General features: G+C 36.3%; 1 protein-coding gene across 1 annotated transcript in view; it reads right to left on the bottom strand.

The window, feature by feature from the left end:
• The window catches only part of TOPAZ1 (testis and ovary specific TOPAZ 1), a 104,948-nt gene that overhangs the window by 2,127 nt on the left and 79,364 nt on the right, over positions 1-23,457 (bottom strand). Inside the window, exons 17-19 of the mRNA XM_053599205.1 lie at positions 15,960-16,124; positions 13,859-14,062; positions 1,928-2,111 (exon numbers count right to left, since the gene is read on the bottom strand). Of these exons, the coding sequence (XP_053455180.1) occupies positions 1,928-2,111; positions 13,859-14,062; positions 15,960-16,124 (553 nt within the window). The remainder of the gene's footprint in view (positions 1-1,927; positions 2,112-13,858; positions 14,063-15,959; positions 16,125-23,457) is intronic.

The following is a 23,457-nucleotide window of genomic DNA, read 5'->3' as shown; positions in this document are numbered from 1 at the left end:
TAGCTGGGACTACAGGTGCCCGCCACAACGCCCGGCTATTTTTTGGTTGCAATTTGGCCAGGGCCAGGTTTGAACCTGCCACCCTTGGTATATGGGGTCGGTGCCCCACCCACTGAGCCACAGGTGCCGACCTAAGCTCTTGACATTTTTTTTTTGCAGTTTTTGGCCAAGGCCAGGTTTGAACCCATCACTTCTGGTACATGGGGCCAGCGCCCTACTCCTTGAGCCACAGGCGCCGCCCAATTCATGAGTATCCTTGATTCCTGGAAGGAATCCTTGAGAGACACTGAGACTCTTGTTCCAAATTTCAAGACTGTTTAGTGTCTCCCTTCTTTTATTAACTATAATAAAAGATCTGTGTTCCCTAAGCATGGAATTCTCCTCTTACAGAACCCAGTGCATGTGCTGGTGTCCACAAAGGCCCAACTGAGGGACTTAAGAGCAAGAAGAAATTATGCAAATATGCACATAATCATGCTGTTTGCTATACTACAAGTGATAAAAGTTTCTGTCTCCAACACAGGAGTCTTGTGTCTAATGTTAGCATCCATGAAACTATGGCAGGCTAACTTGTAGCTTGCAAACAGGGTAAAATCTGAGACCCTTCCCAATTCTTGCTTTATATAGATCACAAAAGATACTGCAGCTTTCTCCCTGCTTTTTCTTTCTTAGATCACTCACCCTGGAGGAACTTAGCTATTTTTCCCTGAAGACACTCGATTAACTTATAAAAGAGGCCCATGTGGCCCACTGAAGCTTCCAGCCAACAGACATTTGAGTGAGCCATCTAGGAAAAGGATCCTCCAGCCCTAGTCAAGCTATCACAGAGGTGACTGCAGCTCCTGACAACATCTTGACTCTTAACTATGTGAAAAGCTGTGAGACACAAAAAAGACCCTGAGCCAGAACCATCCAGCTATGATGCTGTGAAATATGACCCATAAAAACTAAGATACTGTTTGCTGTTTTAAGCCATTAGGTTTTGGGATAATTTATCACATAGTAATAGACAACTAATGTGATATTCAATCAGAGGGTCTGGTGTGTAATAGCAGTAAACCAGAGCAAATTTCTTGTCAAGAAGCTCTACAACAAGTGTCCCAGGAGATTCTTATATTTTCAGTTTCTTTTATAAGGCTGATAAGTAATTGGTTTAAGTCTAAATTCTGGGACTTAAAATTATTTTAAAGGTGTTACTGTGCTCTACCTACATTATGGTATTTAGCATGTATAACAACATTTTACAATATAGATAAGAGGCTGATGGCTTTATTTTCAACAGTATTCCTGACTGAATCTAATAAACTTCCATATACTTCCCTTCTCGTCCTAGTCCTTAGATTTTTTGGGTTGACCAAAAAGATAAAGACCTTTTAGACGCTGATCTCTAAATAGAAAAAAGGTTGGTTTCCAAAGCGGATCCATCTTTTTGAACATCTAACTACATTTTGGAAGTCACTAAAGTGTTTACTGAATGCTAGTAACTCATTTGCTTTTATGCCTCAAACAGGTCTAATCCTTTTAAATTTTAAATGTTACCAAAGTATACAACAGGCGTCCTCAAACTTTTTAAACAGGGGGCCAATTTACTGTCCCTCAGACTGTTGGAGGGCCGGACTATAGTTTAAAAAAAAAACAAACTATGAACAAATTCCTGTGCACACTGCACATATCTTATTTTGAAGTAAAAAACAAAATGGGAACAAATACAATTCACACTGCTTCACGTGGCCCGCGGGCTACAGTTTGAGGACGCCTGGTATACAACATACACAAAAGTATATATAAATATGTACATATACACACAAATATATACATACACACCCATATATACACACACACATATATAAATACATATAACATTTATATCCGGGGGAGGGTGTAGGGAGCCACAATATGCATTATGAATGCAGTTAAATCAACCAACCTTTTCAAAACTATCTGCAGGGTCTGTATAGAAGTTCCAGGACTCTGAATACTACTAGCATTAGATACCAAGAAGATTTCAATAGCTAAAAGCATTTCAATCTCAGATAAATAAGAAGGAATCAGTAGAAGTTTTCGGTATAAATTTCCCTCCAATGGTGGGTAACAACCTAATGAAAGAGCACCTGAAAATCAAATAATAGGTCAAAAGTTACTAAAACTTAAATAGGTAAAAAACTAGACTTCCAAAATACTCACAGATGATAATTACTTACATTACAGAATAAACCTTCACTTTACAAACAGATTTATTACACTAATTACATGGTATTGTGTTATCATAGTACATGTGAGATTATTCTTTGTAAAATACTTTTAAAGTGTTAAATATTAAGTATGAAATAAAAAATAAACACTCTGGAAAATCATGGCAAATGTCATTTGTTTCAAACCCCAGTAAACACAACATAATTTAAAAAAATTTTTTTGCAGTTTTTGGCCGGGGCTGAGTTTGAACCCACCACCTCTGGCATATGGGGCCAGCGCCCTACTCCTTTGAGCCACAGGCGCTGCCCAACACAACATAATTTAAGAATAACTTAAAAACTAGAATAGCTACTTGGCTTTTTGTTTTATGGGATGTGATCTAATAGCAGCTATATACGTTTATAATCATGGTCTATATTGAATAATACATCCAAAATGTAGAAAGTAAAAATTATGTAAATATGCTATCAAATATTCTTTTTTTTCTTTTTTTTTTTTTTTGAGACAGAGCCTCAAGCTGTCGCTCTGGGTAGAGTGCCATAGCATCATAGCTAACAGCAACCTCCCACTCCTGAGCTTAAGTGATTCTCTTGCCTCAGCCTCCCAAGTAGTTGGGACTACAGGTGCCCACCACAATGCCCGGCTATTTTTGGTTGTAGTTGTCATTGTTGTTTGGCAGGCCCAGGCTGAATTTGTACCCACTGGCTCTGGTGTATGTGGCTGGCACCTTAGCCACTTGAGCTACAGGTGCCAAGGCACTATCAAATATTCTTGACATTAATTATTGATGACAGTATTTTTTACATTTATTTATAGTGCCATTATAGTTTATGTAATATTCCTACATTCCTGTTCCTACTACATATGTGGCATTGTGCTAAGCACTAGATGTAAAACATATTTCCATCTTGTAGGTGCATGGTATATTGTAGCTATACTCATCAATTCATTTTCTAAAAATGTCACTTTTCAAGAGAAGAGATTTAACTTTTAAATGGTTTAGGTCCTTATTAGCAGTAGTGAAATCCCCTTTAAGAATCCTAGGATATCCAAATTATACAAAAGCAATATTATATTTTACTGAAGCCAATCCAAATCTTTATTTAAAGTTTGTTTAACAACTTTTGTTAAGGTAAATTTCTTCAAGGGCATAGGAAAGGAAGAAGTCAAATTATTCTTGTTTGTAGACAATATGATCTTATATCTAGAAAAAACTAAAGACTCCACAAAAAAAACAAAAACAAAAAACTGACACTGAAAAACAAATTCATTAAAGTTGTAGGATACAGAATCAACATACAAAAATCAATAGCATTTTTGTATGTCAATAATAATCTGAAAAAGAAACCAAGAAAGATATCCCACTTATAATAACTACACATAAAATGAAATACCTAGGAATAAACTTGACCAAAGAAGTGAAAGATCTCTACAAAGAAAACTATAAAACACTGGTGAAAGACAGTGAAGAGGACACACAAATGCAGAGATAGTCCATGCTCATGGATTAGAAGAATTAATATTGTTAAAATGTCCATTCTATCCAAAGCAATCCACAGATTCCATGCAATCTCTACTGAAATACCAATGACATTCTTCACAGAAATAAAAAAAAAAATCCTAAAATTTATATGGAACCACAGAAAACCTAGAATAGCCAAAGCTATTCTGAGAAAAAAGAACAAAACTGGAAGAATCATATAATTCGAATTCCCTGACTTCAAATTATAACAGAGTGTAGTAAACAAAACAGTGGGGCAGTGGCATAAAAACAGTCAGACCAATGGAACAGAGCAGAGAACACAGAAACAAATCCATATTATCTATACTGAATTTATCTTCAACAAAGTTGCCAAGAACAAATAGAGGGAAAAGGATAGTCTTTTCAATAAATGGGGCTGGGAAAACTAGATATCTATATGCAAAAGAATGAAACTAGACCATTATCTCTCACCATATACAAAAATCAAACAAAAATGAACTGAAGACTTAAATCTAAGACCTGAAAGTATAAAAACTACTGAAAAGGAGGCTGAGCCTGGTGGCTTAGGCCTGTAATCCCAGCAGTTTGGGAGGCCAAGGCAGGTGGATTGCCTGAGCTCTGGAGTTCGAGACCAGCCTGAGAGCTATGACACCACAGCACTCTACTGAGGACAACAAAGTGAGACTCTATCACAAAACAAAACAAAACAACTTAAAAAAAATTGAGGAAATACTTCAAGATTCTTAGTCCGGACAAGGACTTCTTGAGGTAATATTCCAAAAGCATAGGCAACCAAAACAAAATTGGACAAATGGGATCACATCAAACTAAAAAGCTCTGCACAGCAAAGAAAATGATCAAAATACAAAGGGACATTCCACAGATTAGGAGAAAATATTTGCAACTACCCATCTGACAAGGCATTAATAACTAGAATATGCAAGGAATGCCAATAAATCAATAGAAAAAAATCAAATCATCTGATTAAAAACTGTTTGAATCCTCACATTAATCTGAAATAAAACAAACAAACTCTGTGCTTCTGCTCAGAAGCAGTAATTTGGATTTGAGACCATTGTCTGCCAGTTTCCTCCTTAAACTTCTCTTTGCTTCTCCTCAAAACAGAACAAAAACAAAAACAAAACAAAACAAAAAGGCAAAGGACCTGAATAGATATTTTTCAAAAGAAGACATATAAATGGCCAACGGGTATATGGAAAAATGCTCAAAATCATTAGTTATTAGAGAAATGCAAATCAAAACTACAGTGAGATATCATCTTAACTCAATTAAAAAAGGCTTTTATTAAAAAGACAGTAATGAATGCTGGTGAGGATGTGGAGAAAGGGGAATCCTTGTACTGCACCGGTGGGAAGGTGAATTAGTGCAACCGTATGGAGAATGGTATGGAAGTTCTTTGAAAACACCAGAAACAGAACTATCATATAACCCATTCAAGAAAAAGGGAATTCAGTATACTTGAATTTCCATGTTTATTGCAGTATTATTCACAATAGCTAAGATTTGGAATCAACCTAATTGTCCATCAGTGGATGAATAAAGAAATCATGGTATATAGAAAATTATACAGCCATAAAAACTGAAATCTTGGCTGGGCAAGGTGGCTCACGCCTATAATCCTAGCACTCTGGGAGGCCGAGGTGGGTGGATTGCTTGTACTCACGAGTTCAAGACCAGCCTGAGCAAAAGCGAGACCCGTCTCTATGGAAAGGAAAAACTGAGGCAAGAGGATCACTTGAGCCCAAGTTGGAGGTTGCTGTGAGCTCTGATGCCACAGCACTCTACCCAGGGTGACAGCTTGAGACTCTGTCTCAATAAAAACAACAAAAAAACCCAAAAAACTGAAATCTTACCTTTTGCAACAACCTGTATGAAACTGAAGAACATTATATTAAGTGAAACAAGCCAAGTACAGAAAGATTTACAAATCTTACATATTGAGCTAAACATTAAAAATAATCCATCTCATGGAGACAGAGAGTATAATGATGGTTACCAGAGGCTGGGAAGGGTAGCAGGGAATGGAGGAGATAAAGTAGGTTATGGATAATGGGTACAAAAATATAGTTAAAACAGATAGAATGACCAATATTTGTTAGCACAACAAAGTGACTACAATAAGTTAGGATATACTTTAAAATAACGAAAACAATGGAATTGGAATGTTCTTAACACAAAGCAATGATAAATGCCTGAGGCATCAGATATCCCAATTACTCTAATTTGATTAATTCACATTATATGCCTGTATCAAAATATCACATGTACCCTTTTAAGATATATGACTATTATGTATCCATAATAATCAAAAATAAAAATTAAAAAAAAATCTTTCCAATGTGGATAATGGCTAGTCCTTGAGGATCCAGGAAGTACTAGGTACCTGTGCTAAACACATAGATTTTTTTTCCCATTTGAACCCAACCATGTGCTATCTATGACATTAGGTCTAATTATTCCCGTGTTATAGATCAGCGATTTTCAACTGTTGTGCTGTGACAGAATCTTAGGTGTGCCAAGAAAATTTTTAAAGATTATTAATTAAATTATCTCCAAAAGTTCAAAGTGCAGTAATATATTCTTTTTTTACTCTTTTTCTGATCAATATAAGTGTGCTACAGAAGTTTAACTACAAGGTTCAAGTGTGACATGAGATAAAAACGATTGAAAAACACTGTTATAGATGATGAGCTTTCAGTCAGCACTCATGTTCTCTAAGCCTGCATGGAAGGCTGACCTTCTGGCTTCAGATTTTGGATTCCTAACCGCTAGGTAGGCCCACCTCCCTAGGTCACTGCCAGCAGCAACAAACTATTAGCTCATTAATTTTACTAGCTATTAGAAGGTATAATTTACATGCATTCTTATGAATTAAATGGAAATTTACTAGTATTATGTTTTCCCCTAAAATCAAACATGAGGAGAAAAATACTTACATTTGACTTTAGGGGGTAAAAGTAATGGAAAGATATGCTAATAATACCTCCCTCTCCTAACTTTTGAGCTCTGAAAGCAAAGTAGTATTTTTAGGGTGACGGAGAACAAATCTTGGAGCATCAGGAAGGCAACTTTGCTGTCTCTTGGAAATTTCTTTCTGATTTGTCTGGAACTGAACAAAGCAAAGCTATCACGAAAATGACAGACAAAGAATGGACAAAATATTTATAATTCATATATCTGACAAAGGATTTGTGGTCCAGAATGTATATTTATGTTTAAGTATGCGTGCCTGTCTGAATATTTACTTTTACAACTCAACAATAAAAACAATCCAATTAAAAAAAAAAAAACAGGGAGAGTATTTAATAGACATTTCTCCAAAGAAACTATACAAATGACCAATAAGTGCATGAAAAGGTATTCAGAATCAATAGTCATGAGGGATAGGCAAATAAAAACTATAATGAGGCCGGGCGGCACCTGTGGCTCAGTCGGTAAGGCGCCTGCCCCATATACCGAGGGTGGTGGGTTCAAACCCGGCTCCGGCTGAATTGCAACCAAAAAAATAGCCGGGCGTTGTGGCGGGCGCCTGTAGTCCCAGCTACTCGGGAGACTGAGGCAAGAGAATCGCGTAAGCCCAGGAGTTGGAGGTTGCTGTGAGCCGTGTGAGGCCACGGCACTCTACCCGAGGGCGGTACAGTGAGACTCTGTCTCTACAAAAAAAAAAACAAAACAAAAAACTATAATGAGATATCACTTAATACCCCCTAAGGAAGGCTAAAATAAAAAAACACTACAAAAAGTGTTGGTGAAGGGCGGCACCTGTGGCTCAAAGGAGTAGGGTACCGGCCCCATATACCAGAGGTGGTGGGTTCAAACCCAGCCCCGGCTTAAAAAATAAAAAAATGTTGGTGAAGATAAAAAGAACTAGGAAATCCCATACACAGCTGGTGGGAATAAAAATATAAAATACTGCAGCTTCCTTGGAAAACAGTATGGCAGGTCCACAAAATGCTAAATATAGGCCAGCAATTCTCCCAAGAGAAACGAAAGTATAGGCACTCACAAACACTTGCATGAGAATGTTCAAAACAGCATAAAAAATTCATAATAGCCAAAAAGTAGAAACAACTCAAATGTCTACCAACTGATGAATGGATAAACAAATTCCATATGATAAGAGTATTACTTAGCAATAAAAAGTAATGAAGTATTGATACATGCCACAACACTGATGAAATGTGAAAATATTGTGCCAAGTATAAGTAAGTCACAAAAACCCATACAAGTATAAGTAAGTCACAAAAACCCATACTTCAAATAATTCATTTATGTGATTTATCTAGAATAGGCAAATTCATAGAGATAGAAAGTAGGTTAGTTGCCTATTAGGGTGAGGTAGGAAATATCAAGAGAATGGGGAATAATGCTAATATGTACAAGATTTCTTTTTTGGGAAGTGTTAATGATGTTCTAAACTTAGGTGGCGGCGGCTGCACAACTCTAAGATTATACCCAAAACCAATACACCACACACTTTAAATGGGTAAATTTTAGAACATATGAAATTTTATCAATAAAGTCATAAAAATATTAAAACAAAAAATGAAAGCAAAATTAAAGCACTGGAACCATAGCCTTAAGAGGGCCTTTATGAAAATTGGCCTTAAGCCCCAAATCAGTACTATTAGATGTGACTATAAGGCATGGAAAGGCTTTTCTTGCAAATGTTAAACTATGTCTGAAGAAAACTCCAAAGGGAGTTCCAATAATATTTTAAGTATCAATACTATTAGGAAATCAGATGCTTTGAGGATTCATCAATGGGTTATAAATTAATTTGGTTTTAAGTTTCTAATTCAGGTACATTGAGAAAAAGATTCTTTAACTTCACTTGAATAAGTCTCAGAAGTTACATTACGTATGAAATAAGGCATAGTTCTGATTAATAAAAGGAAAATTCCCAATAAAGTACTGAATTGTACATGGGTATTAATTGCTTTAACACACTTCTTTTTTTTTATTTTTTTTGTAGAGACAGTCTCACTTTACTGCCCTCGGTAGGGTGCTGTGGCGTCACATGGCTCACAGCAATCTCCAGCTCTTGGGCTTACGTGATTCTCTTGCCTCAGCCTCCCGAGTAGCTGGGACTACAGGTGCCCGCCGCAATGCCTGGCTATTTTTTTTTTTTGTTGTTGTTGCAGTTTGGCCGGGGCTGGGTTTGAACCTGCCACCCTTGGCATATGGGGCCGGCGCCCTACTCACTGAGCCACAGGCGCTGCCCTTAACACACTTCGTAGAAAAACATTTTTAAAAGTAATTCTTACTAGGGCTAAAAGGATTTGGGGGAATGAGAAGTGACTGTTAATGGATGTGGGGTTTCATTTTGGAGTGATGAAAATATTAAGACAGCTAAACTTAATCATTTATTAATGGCTTTCATTGAGATATAATTCAAATACCATACAATTCATCTATTCAAAGTATACAATTCAATGGTTTCAATGTTTTTAGAGTTGTGCAATCATTGCTACAGTCAATTTTAGAATATTTTCATCCCCACACAAAGCTATGGAAATTAAACAACTTTATGCTGAATGATAGTTGGGTTAAGGAAAAGATAAAGGAAGAAATTGTTAAATTCTTCTAACATAACAACAATGAAGCTACAAGTTATCAAAACTGTGGGATACTGCAAAAGCAATCCTAAGAGAGAAATTTATCACATTAGATACCTACATCTAAAAAACAGAAAAAGAGCACATCGACAACCTAATGAATCATTTTAAGGAAATGGAAAAGGAAGAGCAACCTAACTCCCAACCCAGTAGAAGAAAAGAAATAACCAAAATTAAATCAGAAATAAATGAAATTGCTTGGTGCTCGTAGCTCAGTGAGTAGGGTGCCGGCCACATACACCGGGGCTTGGGGGTTCGAACCCGGTCCTGGCCTGCTAAACAATGACAACTGCAACCAAAAAATAGTCAGGCGTGTGGTGGGCGCCTGTAGTCCCAGCTACTCAGCAGGCTGAGGGAAGAGAATCACTTAAGCCCAAGAGTTTGAGGTTGCTGTGCGCTGTGACTCCATGGCACCCTACTGAGGGCAACATAGTGAGACCCTGTCTCAAAAAAAAATGAAATTGAAAACAAAAGAATCATTCAGAAAATAAATGAAATAAAAAGTTGGTTCTTCAAAAAGATAAACAAAATCTATAAACCTTTTGCTAGCTTAACTAGAAAACATAAAAGTAAAATCTCCAGTAATGTTAATCAGAAACAAAAAAGTGGAAATAACAGATATCATATAGATAGAAGAGATTATTTCTGACTACTACAAAAAGCTTTATGCCCAGAAATCTGACAATGTGGAGGAAATGAACCAATATCTGGAATCACACCATCTCCCTAGTGAAATAGATCTCTTGAACAGACAAACATCACGCACTGAGATTGAAGAAACAATAAAAAAATGCTCTGGACCAGATGGCTTCATACCAGAATTCTATCAAACCTTCAAAGAACAGCTTATACCTATTCTGCAGAAACTATTCCAAAACATTGAGAAGGAAGGAACTTTCTCCAACACGTTCTACGAAGCAAACATCACCCTGATTCCAAAACCAGGAAAGGACCCAACTAAAAAGGAGAACTACAGAACAATTTCACTAATGAATATCGATGCAAGAATATTCAATAAAATCTTAGCCATTAGATTAGATTACAGGTACACATTAAAAAAATTATACATCACAATCAAGTAGGCTTCATCCCAGGGATTCAAGGCTGGTTTAACATACATAAATCCATAATTGTAACCTACCATATCAATAGAAGCATAAACGAAGACCATATGATCCTCTCAACAGACACAGAGAAACCATTTGATAAAATTCAGCATCCTTTTCTAACAAGAACACTTAAGAATATAGGCATAGGTGGCACATTTCTTAAACTGCCATCCACGACAATCCAACAGATAATATACTAAATGGAGTAGAACTGAAAGCTTTTCTACTTAGAACTGGAACCAGACAGGGATGTCCTCTTTTACCACTACTATACAACATAGTGCTGGAGTTCTACCCAATGCAATCAGGCAAGAGAAGGAAATAAAGGGCATCCAAAATGAGGGCAGGTAAAACTCTCACTCTTTGCTGATGATATAATCTTATACTTAGAGAACCTCAGAGACTCAACCAGAAGAGTCCTGCAAGTGATCAAGAAATATAGTAACATCTCAGGGTACAAAAATCAGTGTCGACAAATCAGTAGCCTTTATATATACCAATAACAGCCAAGTTGAGAAGCTAATCAAAGACACAATTCCTTTCACAGTAGCTTCAAAGAAAATGAAATACTTAGGAAAACACCTATCAAAAGAGGTGAAGGACTCTTCAAAGAGAATTATGAAACCTTAAGAAAAGAAATAGCAGAAGATATTAACAAATGCAAGAACATACCCTGCTCTTGGCTGGGAAGAATCAACATTGTTAAAATGTCTATACTACACAAAGCAGTGTACAGATTCAATACAACCCCCCATTAAAATACCAACATCATACTTTGAAGAACTGGAAAAAATAGTTCTTCGTTTAGTATGGAACCAAAAAAAGGCCTGTATAGCCAAGAAAATTTTTAGTAATAAAAACAATGCTGGAGGTATCACTCTACCAGACTTTAGGTTGTATTACAAGTCCACAGTAATCAAAACAGCATGGTATTGGTGCAAAAACAGAGACACAGACATATGGAACTGGATAGAAAACCAAGAGATAAAACCAGTCTCTTATAGCCATTTGATCTTTGATAAACTAAACAAAAGCATACACTGGGAAAAGAATCCCTATTCAATAAATGGTGTTGGGAGAACTGGATAACCACATGGAAAAGACTGAAATTGGATCCACACCTTTCACCATTTACAAAAATTGATTCAAGATGGATTAAAGATTTAAATCTAAGGCATGAAACGATAAAAACCCTACAAGGAAGTGTGGGAAAAACTCTTGAAGATGTAGGCCCGGGGAAAGATTTTATGAAGACCTCAGTGGCAATTGCGGTAACAACAAAATAAACAAATGAGACTTAATTAAACTGAAAAGCTTCTGCAGAACTAAAGACACAACAAAGCAAATAGACAACCCTCAGAAATGGGAAAAGATATTTGTGTGTTATGAATCTGACAAAAGCTTGATAACTAGAATCTATAGAGAACTCAAATTAATCAACAAAGAAAGAACAAACAATCCCATATATCACTGGTCAAGAGACATGAACAGAACCTTCTCTAAAGAGACAGATGAATGGCTAACAAACATATGAAAAAATGCTCATCATCTCTAATCATCAGAGAAATGCAAATCAAAACCATGCTGAAGTATCACCTAACCCCAGTGAGAATGACCCACATCACAAAGTTGCAGATGCTGGCGTAGATGTGGGGAGAAGGGAATACTTCTACACTGTTGGTGGGACTGTAAACTAATACAGCTTCTTTGGAAAGAAATATGGAGAACTTGCAAAGGACTCAAATTAGACCGCCCATTTGACCCTGCAATCCCACTACTAGGTATCTACCCAGAAGAAAAAAATCATTTTATCATAAAGACATTTGCACTAGCTTGTTTATCTCAGCTCAATTTACAATTGCCAAGATGTGGAAACAACCTAAATGCCCATCAACTCACAAATGGATTAACAAACTGTGGTATACCATGGAATATACTCAGCCATAAAAAAGATGGTGACTTACATCTTTTGTATTAACCTAGATGAAGCTGAAACACATTCTTTTTAGTAAAGTATGACAAGAATGGAAAAGCAAATATCCAATGTACTCAATACTAATATGAAGCCAGTATACAATCTAATTCATGCCCACATAAGAGAAGAAATCAATTCAATTCAAGTTGGGGAAGCAGGAACAAGGAGGGGGAACAAAGAGGGGCATTGGGTTGGGTGTGCTCCCACCTAATGGGCACCATGTTGTGGTGTATGGCACACCTTTGGGTGTATGACACAACTACAAGAGGGACTCTACCTAATAAATTCAAATATTATGACCTGTTGTTTGTACCCTCACATTAACCTGAAATAAAAAAAAAATACATTTTATATAATGACCCAGTATACATATGTGTATGTATATGTATATAAATGAAATGAAAATTTTATCAAATATTTAACCTTACTACCTATAGTGCACCCTAATATTTTCTTTCCCATATCACTGGAGGAAAAAAGTTACCTACCACCTGCTAACATGATCATAGCTGGTAGTCTGAAAAACACTTCATTCTCCTGTAGCAGTGGTTAGGATGCTTGATGCATATGGCCAGGACAACACACAGTAGGCCCTCAAATGTTTGTTATATACGTGACAGTGTTAGAAATGGAAATTTTTTTTTTTTTTTTTGTAGAGACAGAGTCTCACTTTATGGCCCTCGGTAGAGTGCCATGGCCTCACACAGCTCACAGCAACCTCCAACTCCTGGGCTCAAGCGATTCTCTTGCCTCAGCCTCCCGAGTAGCTGGGACTACAGGCGCCCGCCACAACGCCCGGCTATAGAAATGGAAATTTAACACGACTGCATGAAGCCAGAAAAAATTCTTTTCTACACAGAGATTCCACATAGCATTCTTTTCTAATTAATGTATGTGCAAAGTGGCTGGGGCTAGAGAAAGCACTAGTTTCCAGGCTTACCTGTTACAGAGAAATAGCTGTTAATCTATTTAATTAACAAGGTTCTGTTACTAGAAGCCACATGAAAAACTGTTTTATATCATGTTTTATTGTTACGATAGCCTCTGTCCTTCTTATGAGGCCTGCTATTGATTATTCTAAGTTAGAAAGATCAGAGATACAACAGAAATAAATAAAATATGCATATATTCTTTAAACTTCATTCTACCCAATTGCTTTACTACTATATTATTTATAAGATATGCCAAGCTGGTTCAAATTCTGTTATTTATTTCCTTTGCTCATTTGGACATGCTAATATGCAAAGAAATAAAGACATAATAAATGGAAATAGAAGAAAACAAGTTTAAAAAGAGCACAGATCTGTTCATACTATTATCTTAGAATATGTATCAAGTGCTCTTTTTACATAACGACTATCTAATCTTACTTAAATATGTGTATTATAGATGATTCCTGGGTTAAAGAATAAAATTCAAAATCAATGTATCAAATTAAAAATTTTAAAATTTAACTTACTTTTGTAGTGGACTCTGGCTTTGAGCCACAAACAACTCCTTCCTAAAGAAGTAATTAATCTTCTAAGAAAGGAAAAATCAATAGGAATGCTCTTTGAAATCATGAAGTCTGCTACAGAAGATGACATACCGAGACTGTTGCTTTCTATACAGGCATCTAGAAGTTTATTAAAAAGAACGCTATACTGTGAGACCTCCACAGTTTCTGAAAAGAAAAAAAATTGATGTAATGAAATTGATTTATCTTAGTCTCTCAAACCTCTTCCTGTTTGACTCCTTTCCCTTTCCTTCTCTTCTCCTTGGCCCATTCTTACCCATCATAGGAATAACAATTACTAAAATGAAATCATCTTACATTTGCTCTAAGAAAGAAAAGCATTTGAAACAAATAAAACCATTCATTTCCTTTGTAATGGGGAATATGAAAAGAAGGTTGACAAAGATTTCAGAGGATGCATTAACACGTCTATATTTGGTCCCCACCTGTAACTGTGTATCTGTAGTATCTTGAATGATTTCACAATTTTGTTTGCATTATATCTATAGTTTCTGCTTATCCTTATATTTCCCTTGATTAAAAATAAGTCATCCTTTAATACTGACTCTCAAATTAAAAATCCTTTAGTGGATACTTCTTTTTCTTCAGTCATTCTTAGAAAGTGAAGTCATCTTAGAGACTTTCAATTTTTTTATTCCCTGTATTCAGTGAGTTGTGTTTATAACCTAGACTCTAGGTCTTTATAATTTTAGAATCATTTAGTAGTCCAGGCTTTATCAAATCAATCTTGTTACCTTTAGTTTCTTCCTTAACACTCTGCCAGAGGAACTTTCCTAAATACCAACTTCATTACATCACTTCCTAGATCCCAAACTCTAATGACCCCCTTACTACACATAAAGAAGAAAACTCCTTTAGCCTGCTATTAGGGTATTCCAAAATCTGACTCAACTATCTGTCCAATCTTCCCATTACTACTTTGTTTCATTATCAACATAATTGTATATTAAGGGCCTGCTAGATAGCAGCCATTGTACCAAAAATAACAAGATAAAGAAAATATCACTACCTTGAAGGAGCTCACTATCTAGAAGCAGCTCATTATCTAGAAGGAGAAACAATTAAGAATGCTAAATAACAGATAAGAACACTAATAGGATCCAGTGGAATAAGTGGAAAAATAAAGATTTATAGGGGATACGGTGAAAGCACTAAATGGAGCCTCAGTTAACATTTTTATCATCCTTTGAACCCATCACACAGCTCATTCCTGACTCAAAGCTTTTGCTCACAGACTCTCTCTTTCTATCTATATATAACTTGAGCTTTAATATTCAATAGTACTAACTATCAACATGAGCAACAGTAGTTCTTTATTTGAACTTGCCATATGCTTCATTTCCTCCATTTATTCCAAGTTTACCTGTGTTCCAAGGAATATAAACTAAGGTCTACATTTATTCATAAAGTGATAAGAGAAAAAGTATTCTTCATTATTCTAATGCAATTACTTCTTTAAGACATTGTTGGGGACACTTAAGCATATTGTTTGTTGATGACTTGATAGAGAAAGGAAAAGGGAAATGATGAAAATGCTTGCGTTAGGAACTTCTCACAAACAACCCAAAGACAAGAATCCCTGATTTTCTGAAACCATCAGGAAAGCATATTCAATTTGAAGAGAACATATTTTACAGAAAACTACTTCATTAAAAAATATGCTGGAATATGGCGGCGCCTGTGGCTCAGTGAGTAGGGCGCCAGCCCCATATGCCGAGGGTGGTGGGTTCAAACCCAGCCCCGGCCAAACTGCAACAAAAAAATAGCCGGGCGTTGTGGCGGGCGCCTGTAGTCCCAGCTGCTCGGGAGGCTGAGGCAAGAGAATCGTGTAAGCCCAAGAGTTAGAGGTTGCTGTGAGCTGTGTGAGGCCACGGCACTCTACCCGAGGGCGGTACAGTGAGACTCTGTCTCTACAAAAAAAAAAAAAAAAAAAAAAAAAAAATATGCTGGAATATAAAATTCAATTAAAACAAGTGAATAATTGTTTCTTATTAACAGTTAAATACCAGATGGGCAAAAGAAAGTTAAGACTTAAAAAACATACCTTGAGAATTTTGAAAACCTGGTAGATTCTGCAAAACTTCAAATGTTTGTCTATACAGGCTCTTGGCTAAGATTTCATGTGCAATTGTACAGAGTAAATTATGTCGATTAAGGACATCCAGTCTATCACAAGGCCACATTGGTGTACTGATTATCCATTCTGACTCTTCCAAAAAGAAAAAAATATGAACACTTTATACCCTGAAAATCACACTTAAAAGTATAATCACAACTAAAATTTAAAAACATTTTTTGGGGAAAGTGGCAAAATTTAGATATGTGTACTCAGAAAAGATAACCATGGCTCAAATTTATTAGAAACAACTTATATAGAGATGATCATCATCCTAAGAAGATGCAGTAATGGCCATTTTATTTTTTATTAATTCTTCATCTAAGTGTACCAGTCAGTTATTGATTCTAAAGTTAATGTTCATTTTTATATGATAATAATGTTCAGATTATAATGAACATTTGTTTTAACATAAAATATCTGTGTGGACAAGTTCAACAATTGTATAATAAAAAATATTTAGTTTCTGGTATTATTGGGAAACAGCTTTTCTCCTCAATTTCTGCTTATTTTTAAAACAATTTTTATTTTGAAATATTTGGTATTTGTAGAAGAATATCTAACATGTTATAAAAGCATAATAAAGTGAACTCTTAAATACCCATCACATAGTTTTAAAAAAAGAGAATATTACCGATAATGCTGAAGTTCCTTAATCTCTGCCCTATTTTCACATTAAGAAAAACAATGGAAGACTAGTATAGAACACTGAGGAGCAAAAATGTTAGAAATATCAGTTCACAAAATCATTATACACATAATGAAACACATAATGAAACACTGCTATATATAAAATTCAAGTAACATTTTGGTATTCTTTTTCAACTGGATTAAGTATAGAAATCGAGTAATCCTTTTCTTTTGTGGCCTTCCCAGACAGTGAATACAGAAAGTATTGAAGAAAGAGTTGATAATCAAGTACAGAAAGCTGAAATAAAGCTTTAAGTCAGGGGTCCTCAAACTACGGCCCGCGGGCCACATGCGTGTCCCCCCACCCTCCAGGACATTTATCCGGCCCACTGGGTGTTTTTGCCACAGCTGCCTGTCCTGCTTAGCAGTCCACTCGTCCCGGCCTGCAGTGTGTATGTGTGGAATGTGCACCAACTCTCTAACTCTGCTCCTTCTCTCTGTCTCTCCCTGCCCGGTGTTTTTGCCTTCCGGCTTAGCAGCCCACTAGTCCCACCCGCAGTGCGCATGTGTGGAATGTGCCCCCCACTCTCTGACTCCCCTCCTTCTCTCCGTCTCTCGACTCCTCCTCTCAGTCTCTGGTGTAATCGGAGGAGTCACCAGGTTGCCTGTGCAGAGCCTGCTACTGCCTAAGGACCGAGATAATAACAAGTTAGGATTTATTTTTTTTTGAAGTTAGGAAATCTATTTTTTTTTTTTTTTACTTTGCAGTTACTAGGGCCTTTTTTTTCTGAAGTTAGGAGATCTTTTTTTTGCAAATAGGGGGTGCCTTTTTTTTTGAAGTTAGAAGAGCCTTTTTTTTTTAAGTTGGTTGGTTGGTTGGGGGTGGTTTCTAGGGGTGTTGCATCACAGTGATAACACAAATAGTCAGCACTCAGTGCTAATGCAAATAGTCAGTGCTCAGTGGTAATAACTGTAAGTGCTCAGTGTTAATGCAAATTGTTAGCACTCAGTATTAATGTAAATTGTCAGCGGTCAGTATTAATGCAAATGGTCAGTGCTCAGTGTTATCACACGGGGGTCCCAAACTGGTAATCTGCCTAGGGCCCCATGGGAACTTAATCTGGCTCTACAGACAGCCGAGGAGTAGGAAACCCAAGTTAACTGACAGTAAGTGCATTTATATTCTGATTGCTATTCAGTTGTCTATGATGTTCTATGTTGTGTGCCGCGTAAGCCCCGGTTCACACTGTTGTGATCTCTGAACAGTGTGAGTTCAGCCATATGCTTGTATGGCTGAACTCGCATTAGATTCGGAAGAAAAAAGGCATACATGCCTTCTTTTTTTCTGCAGTGGAATCTGATCACATGGGTCTTCTCACCCATGCAGATTCCTGTGTGAGTTCACAGATTGCAGTGCGGTTTGCACAGGGTAGTATGAACTGGAAAGGTGGTGGAGGAACTGGCTCTATTATTATACCTGTTCCCGCACTGCACCAGTGTGAGCCTGAGGTAAAAGCAGAGTTCCACCATATGGGCACTGGCGAGGCTGAAATGATGTGGACTGGCAAGGCTGCATTGATGGACACTGATCAGACTGCATTGATGGGCAGTGCAGTCTATATGTCTCTGTGTGGGCAAAGTTATTGCTGGTATATTGTTTTTGGAGAGCTGTATATATATATATTGGTATTTTACTAATAGCAATTTGGAGTCCCTAGGAAACAATGATATCAAGAAAGAGAAAAATTGACTCAGAGTGTAGGATATTCAAAGAACAGTAGACTTATGATTATTTTTTCATACAGTACAAGAAAAGAGCTGTGTGTTTGATATGCCAGAATATAGTGTCTGTGTTCAAAGAATACAATTTGCATTGACACTATCAAACTCAACATAAAGATAAATATGATTGTTTGGTTGGAGAAGTGAGAAAAGATAAAATATTAAAACTGAAATATACATTGACAACTCAGCAAAATATTTTTGTGAAACAGAAACAGCTAAATATTTCATCACTGAGAGCAAGTTTTCAAGTTGCCAAGCTGATAGCGTGCACTGGCAGACCACTCGTGGAGGGAGAATTTGTTAAAGAATGCCTTCTTTCTGTTGCCAAAGAGATGTGTCCAGAGAAGGCTGTACTCACTGTATTTAGTACAGTGAGTCTTTCAGGACCCTCAATTACATGGGAGACAATTTGCATGAGCATTTGCAAAACTCCGCAAAAAAACTTTCCTATTTTTCCTTGGCAGTCGACGAAAGTAATGATGTTCGTGATTCTGCACAACTTCTAATTTTTATTCGTGGGACAAATGACTATTTAAAAGTCACAGAAGAGCTTGCTGCACTGCAAAGAATCAAAGGAACAACTACAGGAGAGGATATTTATGAAAAGGTTTGCCAAACTGAATAGTTTGGACCTGGACTGGGCAAAACTAGCCAGTGTGACAACTGATGGTGCTCCTAGCATGGTGGGGTCTAAGAAAGGAGTAATTGCTCACATTAACCAAGAGATGGACAAATATAACCATTCTCATCCAATAGTCATACACTGCCTCATCTACCAGCAAACACTGTGTAGTAAATCACTGAAGTGGGACTGTTATGAAAACTGTGGTATCTTGTGTTAATTTCAGTAGAGGTAATGTACTAAACCACAGACAATTTCAGGAATTTCTGTCTGAGCTAAATGTTGCCTGTGAAGATGTTCCATACCACACAGAAGTCCATTGGCTGAGTCAAGGAAGAGTTCTGAAACATTTCTATGAGTTACTTCCACAGATTACAGCTTTTCTGCTTTCAAAAAACAAAGAAGTACCAGAGCTCAGTGATGCAGAACGGAAATGGCACCTTGCCTTTCTGACAGATGTAACAGAGCTACTCAACAGTTTCAATGTGCAACTTCAAGGAAAGGGGAAGCTCATCTGTGATATGCAATCACATGTGAAAGCACTTGAAGTAAAATTAGGCCTCCTCATCAAACAAATGAAGGAGGAAAATTTCTGCCATCTTCCCACAACTCAAAATCTGTTAGTGGAAAATCCATTGGTTGCATTCCCAAATAAAACCTGTGTGGATTCATGGGAAAAGTTGCAAAAGGAGTTCCAATTTAGATTTAAAGAGCTTCATCTCCATGAACAGGACATACAACTTTTCTGCAACCCATTTTCTATTGACATTGAAAATGTGGATACGATTTACTAAATGGAACTGGTTGAACTGCAGAATTGTGACTCTCTGAAAGACGCATTCAAGTCAAGCAGCCTTCCTAATTTCTATGCATCTCTCCCCTCTGAGATATATCCTAATCTCAGGAACCATGCAGTCAAAATGTCAACCACCTTTGGCAGCACTTATGTCTGTGAATAGACGTTTTCCAGAATGAAACATCTGAAATCTCCAACCAGATCTAGACTAACTGATGCACACTTGCATCACTTGTTAGGACTAGCAGTGACAAATATGGAACCGGACATTGACCATGTCATTAGCCAAAAGCAGGCCCATAATTCCCATTGAAATACTGGTAAGTTTGTTGATTTAACTTTACTTGTTCTTCATTTTAAATATTGTATTTGTTCCCGTTTTGTTTTTTTTTTAGTTCAAAATAAGATATGTGCAGTGTGCATAGGAATTTGTTCATAGTTATTTTTTTAAACTATAGTCCGGCCCTCTAACGGTCTGAGGGATAGTGAACTGGCCCCCTGTTTAAAAAGTTTGAGGACCCCTGCTTTAAGTACTTAGTATAAACCTTTAAAACAGAAGCTTATTTAAATTACTAGAGCCCACGTGACTGACTGACTTAACAGACTTATCCCATGTGCTAGACAATGTTTTAAGTGCTTTACAAATATTAACTCATTTGTTAGGTATCATCATTAATTTACTCCTAAATTTTCTGAAATTTTAATATACAGAGAAATTCAAATAAACTTACTATATTGAAAGACTGCATAAGTTATTTGTTAAACATAATTCCCATTAAAAGTAAAATTGTTAACTCACTATTGCTTATAAAGTAAATTTTGCTTAGTCATATATCTGTTAGAGATATCACACAAAAGTAGTCTATGTTAGCATTTTCTCATAAAAATTACACTGTTTTAATTTAGCATTGAGTCTTTATGTTGAAGGTAGACTAACATCACATTTTTTGAAGGTCTACATGACATTTTAGAAAATTCATTTAAAAATTTTACCAAATTGTGTAACTACATAAAAATAGGAATAAGTTGATTATTCTATGTACCAAACTTAATTGAAGCTGATCACTGAAAAATTACTTCGAAATCAATAGTTTTTGCTTTAACTAATCCAGTTAGTGTACAATATAAATATTTTTATGAAAATTAAAAAAAATTATTATGAGAATCAAATTCCCAAGAAAAATCAGTTTAATAGTATAATTAATACAAGTTTTATAGCAATAGTTATTCATCTACAGTTGAGAAATATATTCCATATGTCTAAAGTCTAAGAGTCAAATGAGAAAAAAATTTCTATAATAGCCCCTCCTTATCCACTTACCTTCTAACACATGTATATTCAGTCATTACTAAAGCAAGAATTTGAATATAGGCACTGAGAATATCAAGACTATTGAGATAGTCTCTACATTGTATTAATTTCCAGGCTTGTCTGTGAGACTACTGAACAAATAACTATCCTTTATCACAGTGAATACTGCAATGGGGGAATAGCTAAAGGTATCTGTTCTCCCCTTAATGTTTGAATTTAATATAATCCCAGTCAAAATCAAATCTCCTAGAGAAGTATATTAAAACCTGATTCAATGATTCTGAAATTCATTCAAAAGGATCAACACCTGAGAATAGCAAAGAATGGTTTGGAAAAGAAAAGGAGTGAGGATGATCTTGCCTAAATGTATAGATATATCACATTTTCTAACACTACATGAACTAAAAAAAGAGTATAGTGCTAGCACATAAAACAGAGATCCTTGAGAGAAATGATAAGTACAAAAAACAGACCCAACAGATCCAAAGTTCTACTATTATGACAAAAGTGGTATTTCAAATTAGTGAGTATAGGATGAACTGGGATAATATTTAGGGGGGAAATTAGGATTCCTCCTCATACCAAAATTTACAATGAATTAAAAAATTTGAAGAACATATGAGTGGGTATGTAGTTCTGGGATGGCTAAGGACTGCCTAAAAGCATGATATAAAACAAAAATTATTTAAGATTTTAAAAGCAATTTATATCAAGTAGAAAAAATGTCAGTTGGGCAAAAGAAGAAAACAAAAATGTAAAAAAAATCATAAAGTTAACGGAAACTGAAAAGCTGAGAAAAATATTTGTAAATATCCAATAGATAGAGGGCTAATTTATTTTTAGTATGTAAAACTACTATAATATAAAAGGAACATTATTACATATTGTAATTTTCCTAAGTGTTACATGTATATCATTGATGGTGCTTGAATTAATTTTAGGTATTGTACTATAATTTTAATAATTTGTGTATTTAAAAAATTACCAAGGTCATTTTATGTATAATAAAAATAATCACATTATATTTATGATTTCACGGATAGTATTGCTTAGGTTGAGGCCAAGCTGGTTGATTTCCTTCTCAAATAATGTTTATTTTATTATTATTTTCATTCATTTATTTATTTTTGAGACAGAGTTTCACACTGTTGCCCTCAACTGAGTGCTATGGCATCACAGCTCACAGCAATGTCAAACTTAAGTGATCCTCTTGCGTCAGCCTCCTGAGTAGTTGGGACTACAGGTGCCTGCCACAATGCCCAGTTATTTTTTTAGAGACGGGGTCTCGCTCTTGCTCAAGCTGGTCTCAAACTCCTAAACACAAGCAATCCACCCATCTCGGCCTCTCAGAGTGGTGGGATTACAGGTGTGAGCCACTGTGCCTGGCCAAATAATGTTTATTTTAAAAGTGCAAATGCTTACTATAAAAAAACTGAAGCAAAAGCAAAACAGAGAAGTACAAAGAAATATTTTAGAAATAATCCAAAATCCATCATTAAAAATAACTAGGGTTCACATTTAGTGAAAATTATTTGGGAAAGCGGTCTTAATGACCTAAATAGTAGGTTTTGATAAGTAGATATAAGAAAAACTGTAGTATTAAAACAGAGACTGAAAATCGTCTGGCCTAACAGCTTTGTGCTGAGTAGATTCTACCTGCTGACTGAAATGAAGATAACACTTTTTTTCTTAAACAATAAAATTATTTATATGCTTATATTTGTACTGTAGTCACAGTCACTGGTCCAGGAATGTAAGCTAATCTTTATGTTAAATTTCATAGTATAAAAAAGTTAATTTTTCTAGTAGAGATGGGATCTTACTCTTGTTCAGGCTGCCTAAAGTCCTAGTTACTTAGGAGGCTGAGGCAGAAGGATAACTGAAGCCCAAGAGTTTGAAGTTGCAGTGAGTTACGGTGATGCCACTGTACTCTATCTGGGGCAACAGAGTGAGACTTGTCTCAAGGAAAAAAAAGTTAATACTTTTCTTTTCTTTTTTTTTTTTTTTAGAGACAGAGTCTTACTTTTTCACCCTTGGTAGAGTGCCATGGCGTCACAGCTCACAGCAACCTCCAACACCTGGGCTTAGGCGATTCTCTTGCCTCAGCCTCCCGAGTAGCTGGGACTACAGGCACCCGCCACAATGCCTGGCTATTTTTTGTTGCAGTTTGGCCGGGGCTGGGTTTGAACCCACCACCCTCGGGATGTGGGGCTGGCACCCTGCTCACTGAGCCACAGACACTGCCCTAGTTAATACTTTTCTAAAATACACATACACACAC

The sequence above is a fragment of the Nycticebus coucang genome, chromosome 8 (genome assembly GCF_027406575.1).
Source record: "Nycticebus coucang isolate mNycCou1 chromosome 8, mNycCou1.pri, whole genome shotgun sequence".
In the NCBI taxonomy this organism is placed as follows: domain Eukaryota; kingdom Metazoa; phylum Chordata; class Mammalia; order Primates; family Lorisidae; genus Nycticebus; species Nycticebus coucang.
This window is presented reverse-complemented; position numbering and strand designations above follow the sequence as displayed.